The sequence below is a fragment of the Myotis davidii genome, unplaced genomic scaffold (assembly GCF_000327345.1).
Source record: "Myotis davidii unplaced genomic scaffold, ASM32734v1 scaffold362, whole genome shotgun sequence".
NCBI classification, from domain to species: Eukaryota; Metazoa; Chordata; class Mammalia; order Chiroptera; family Vespertilionidae; genus Myotis; species Myotis davidii.
The window spans coordinates 2,819,720-2,825,027 of record NW_006297152.1 but is presented as its reverse complement, the minus strand read 5'-3'; the positions used below and the strand labels follow the sequence as shown (position 1 = coordinate 2,825,027).

Below are 5,308 nucleotides of genomic sequence, written 5' to 3'. Positions count from 1 at the left end.
AATTTGAGAGAGAGAGGGAGAGAGAGGGAGAGACAGAGAGAGAGAGAGAGAGAGAGAGAGAGAGAGAGAGAGAGAGAGAGAGAGAGAGAGGATCTATGTGAGAAAGACCTATCGATTGGTTGCCTCCTGCGGGTGCCCCTGACTAGGGCCAGAGATCGAGCCTGCAACTGAGGTACTTGCCCTTGACCAGAATCAACTTAGGACCTTTCAGTCCACAGGCCGACGCTCTATCCACTGAGCCAAACTGGCTAGGGCTACCAAGTTATGATTTAAAAATTCAGGATAAGGGGCATTTGTGCAAAGAACATAGGTGCAGAGGTGTACACAGATATCCGGGAAGAGTGTGCGCACACCAGGACCAGCAAGTGCGCATGCCCGAAGGCTGGAGTGAGCAGGGCATGTGTGGAAGAAAGACAGGAAGGAAGCCAGTGTGGCCGGAGCCCCGTGAGCCTGGGGGGGAAAGGCAGAAGATGAGGTCAAGGAAAAGTGGTGTGTGCTGGGGTGGAGTGACAGGTGGAGCACTAACCTGTGAGGCCACTGCATACAGGGGTAGGCAAACGTATTTTCACAGTTAAGAGTACATGAAACAGTTTATTTTTGTATTATTATTTAATAATTATGGCATTATTTTCCACAAGAACCACTGGAAACCTACTTTTGCCCCACCCCGTAAAACAGGGGGAGTGGGCCAGAGGGCACCAACTGCCCTTGTGAAAATGGGTCACCTTTTTAGACAAATATCAGTAATCTAATAAAAATGAAGTAGGCCTTGAAAACTGGAGGGTGATTTCTGGAAAATGGTTTTTGTTTGTTGTTTTTTGTTGTTTTGGTTTATTTTTTTAAACTTAGAATGAAACCAACTACATTTTGGAAAAAAAAACCTCTAGGAATTATTTTATAAAACTCTCCTACTGTTAGTTCAATATTAATGTAAGTAACTTCCATAAGATGTTAAATACTTGAAATTCTTCGTTTATGCAGTCCCTTTATGAGGGGGTCGTTTTAAGTCAAAACTATGGCAGAAATGTTCCTTATAAATTTAGAAACTTTTCCATTACTTAAAGACTGAACTGCAGTATTTCCTGCCACTTTTTTCTCACATAGTATATCTTGATGATTTACTTAGCTGCATATTTAATAACCATAAATCAAACACAACTGACCAGGATAGCCAATGATGAAGCTACATAACTGACTGATGAAATCAAACCACTCTGCTTCATGTTGAAAGCGTAACATTTTTCAAAGACACGTGGTTCTTTATAAACACTAATTTCCATGCAGTTTCTGGGAGGTAAGCCACAAGAATTCTTTCTCTCATTTTTCCAGCTCTGTGATGCAGAGATGTGACATGCCTTACTGACACATATTAAAGCTTTTTGGATGTGAGAGGCTAAAGACAGAATTAGGTGTGGGTGATGATGGATTGATACTCTAACCCCGATTCACTCGAACATCTCTGGTTAGATTTCCGAATAACGTGAGACAGAGGGCTGAGTCTTGGTTATGTGAGTCACTGTGGTCTCTAGGGGATGGAAGGTAATTAGTTTGCATTAACAGCAGAACACATTTTTATTTATGTTCTTTCCCCTGTTCCAAAAGGCCATTCCTTCAAAACTTTTTACTGTCGCCATGTTGTCTTAATGTCAACTGAGAAGGCTACGTGAAAGAAAAAGTGATTGTCATGTAATAGTGCATAAATAAGAGAGGAACTAGAATAATTATAGAGAATATTCTTTAAGCAATCTATATGCTAGTTATGTCTCTTGGAACAAATCAGTTCTTTCGGGATCTCAACATCTCTTTTTTATAAAGAGGAACTAAAAGAATTGTTGCTTTCTGTTCTAAATTTCCGTATGTCATGTTTTTGATGAATCCTGATAAATGTTTGCCTCTGAAGTGGGCCCCTGCAGAGGATACAGAAGACTCATGTATTTTAATTCCTGCCTTCCTGGAACCAACTAGTTTCTCTAGACCAGGGGTGGGGAACCTTTTTTCTGCCAAGGGCCATTTGGATATTTATAACATTATTCGAGGGCCATACAAAATTATCAACTTAACCCCCCACCCCCAGCTCTAGACAAAGGCATTTATAAAGTCGGGTGTGGTATGCTGCTGCTAAACATTCAAGATACAGCTTAGGTGATCAGTACAGCATCGAATCAAGTCCGGGTCTGTTTTCCTCTGAATGTGACAATAAGGACCACTGGCACCTGGCACATACGCAATGGAAGGAAATGACATTAGCTGAATCGTCTCAGTTACTAAGGTATATGGGCCAGTGGTATTTAGTTTCTGACTTTTCTGATGATGGGAACCTGTGCCTTAACACTCTCTTGCCAACTGTAGGTTAGTGCTGACCATGCACTCGGTGCTCAGTTATTCCTCCACGGTTGTTTGATGGTGGGTGTGGTATCCTTGGGTGGCGGGAGACCGGGAGTTATTGCTGTGGGCGTTATTTCTGACTTCAGTGGAAGGTGTCCTGACTCTGCAATGAAGTGTTCACCTCAGTTTTATCCAGAATGATTAAAAAGGTTGTAGATAGTATAAGTGGTTGTAAGAAAAAAATTATGAAAATATTTATGCATTTCAATCACATTTTTACAGTTATTTCAAAACAAAATAATGTTTGTTTTATGAATTATTATAATCTTTATATATAAAGATTTCAGAGAGGAAGGGAGGGGGGAGAAAGATAGAAACATCAATGATGAGAATCAATGATTGGCTGCCTCCTGCACACCCACACTGGGGAATAGAGCTTGCACCCCAGGCATGTGCCCTGGATTATTGTAATCTTTTAAATAGGGATTGAACTTCTATTATTCAGAGACTTCCAGAAGATCAGATATAATGATATATAATTTGAACAGTCTTAGAGAACAAAGTATAAATATTTATTCAATGAATGAATACACAATATAGCAAAGGGATTTTTTTTTATTTGAATGATAAGCTTAACTAAAAAACATAATTATTTTTCTTTTTTTAAATGTATACATAGGTGGAACCAGATGTGGTATATAGCTTTATATTGAACTTCTATATAAGAAAGTTAAAGCGTATTTATCGTTTGGAATCAAAAAGTCTGGCCCTGGTCAGTTTTGTTCAGTGGTTAGAGCGTTGGCCTGCAGACCCAAGAGTCACAGGTTCAGTTCCTGGTCAAGGGCATATACCTTGGTTGCAGGTTCCCCAGCCCCGGTTGGGGCACATGCAGAAGGCAACCAATTCACGTCGGTGTTTCTCTCTCCCTTGCCTCCCTCCCTCCTACTCTCTCTAGAAATCAACGGAAAAATATTCTCGGGTGAAGATTTTTTTTTAAAAAAAGTCTATTTTCTACCTTGAAACTGGTTGAATTGCTTTGTTGAAGAACCTCACTGAACATGTCCAAAAACTGGAAATGATCACGAAGGAGAGAAATTTAAGCAGTATTTCTCTAACAGCTCTTTATCTTATACTTTGACACAGCCAGACAGTATTTCAATAAAGAATTTTATAATCTCCATAACTTATTGTCTTTGTTCAGAGTAGAGAAGCCGAACTTTCTAATTGAGATATAAAAGCTGTTCAGTTTTAAGCTAGAAAGAACACTGCAGCTTAATTTATTTATTCATTTTTAATGTATTGATTTTAAGAGAGAGAGAGAGAGAGAGAGAGAGCGAGAGAAACATCAATTTGTTGATCCACTTAGTTATGCATTCATCACTTGATTCTTATATGTGCCCTGACCAGAGATGGAATCTGCAACCTTGGCCTATTGGGACAACAGTTCACTTGATTCTTATATGTGCCCTGACCAGAGATGGAACCTGCAACCTTGGCCTATTGAGACAACAGTCTAACCCCGAGGCACCTGGCCAGGGCGGGCTTATTTTCCTTACGGTGCTCTTCTGAGTGAAGACTTCAGAACAAAAAGGGGAATCACTGCTTTCAACGGGGTCATGTTTTCATAGTAACTAGAAATGTTTCTGTTTTCTTACCCCAGAGAATCCGCCAGTGTGAACTGGGATATTGAAAAGGTCACTTTGTCTGACGAAGGCTCCTATGAGTGCATCGCTGCCAGCAGTGCGGGGACCGGACGGGCACAGACGTTTTTTGATGTGTCAGGTGATTATCACTGATCGCTTTGGCGTTGGCTGGGCATGAATGCAGTTATGGAAATGGAGTGTTTGCTTATTCTGGCCTCACCACCTATGAGCTGTGTGACCTTCCTTGGGCCAATTACTTAAGGACTCAGTGTCTTGGCGTCCCAATTATTAAGTGACAGTAACAGTAACAGTATCTCATGGTGGAAGTGTGAGGGTTCAATGACATAGTATATATAATAATGTAGAGGAGAGTCTGGCACATAGAAATACTTCATAGACTTTAGCTATTGTTATTATTTTTCTATTGTTGTTGTTATCATTATTGTTATTGTAGAGACTTAATAAATCATTTTTCTAATGGCCATGTAGCATTTTTCTTTGAAAAAATAAAATTTGAGGAAAGGAAGGGATCTGTTCTGATAATATTAAGGTTAACCTTTCTGTGTCCTCCCATATTCATAATGAGCACAGTGCTTTCATGAATGGGTCCTGACATAGAAAGTGATCACATTTAAGAAACACAGGACTTCAGGGCTACAATTTTGGTGTTAAGAAGGGCAGAATACAGGCCCCTAATTTCACATGTAGATAATGTGTTTCCTATGATTAAATGGGAGGCAAGGCTTAAATTATTTTATCAGATAGATTATCTTTTAGCGAAAAACATTTATTTGCCTCTAATCTCCTAGAATTCTTAGGAAACAAAAATACTGCCATGTCTAATCAATGACCAGAATTTAAGCCACTTGGTCAGCACATATTTAGAATTGGTTGCATTATTTCAACTGAATTATTTTCTGCCTGCCTTGTAGACTAGCGTTGCTGAGTGTTTAATAGTGAGTCCATCCTGACCTCAATGTGGCTGCTGAGTGTCTGGCAATGTCTGAACCTGTTTTTAGCATTGATGTGTACTTTCTTGAGACCATTTAGGACAAAAGAAGCTTTATAATTGCAGGACAGTTCAGAAGAGTAGGACTTGTGTTTGTTACCAGTACGTCCAAGCTGAACTTTAAAACAGAGGCGTGCAAGCATGTTCTTCTTGTAGTAAATTATTTGTATTCTCTTATTCTTAGAAAAATAAAGTTTGTCCTCTGGAACAATTTAGCAAGTTGACATGCATCATAAAGCATTCGTGTTTTTTTCATCTCCAGTAATTATGCAAAGTTCTGGAATTGTGTCAACATTCCGCAGCTTCTGGGAAAACAAACACTTGAGCACTT

At 39.6% G+C, this 5,308-nt stretch overlaps 1 protein-coding gene across 1 annotated transcript in view; it reads left to right on the top strand.

Moving 5' to 3' along the window:
• Window positions 1-5,308, top strand: part of LOC102761717 (hemicentin-1) — a 127,711-nt gene that overhangs the window by 77,265 nt on the left and 45,138 nt on the right. Inside the window, exon 9 of the mRNA XM_015569926.1 lies at window positions 3,986-4,107. Coding sequence (XP_015425412.1) covers window positions 3,986-4,107 — 122 coding nt within the window. The remainder of the gene's footprint in view (window positions 1-3,985; window positions 4,108-5,308) is intronic.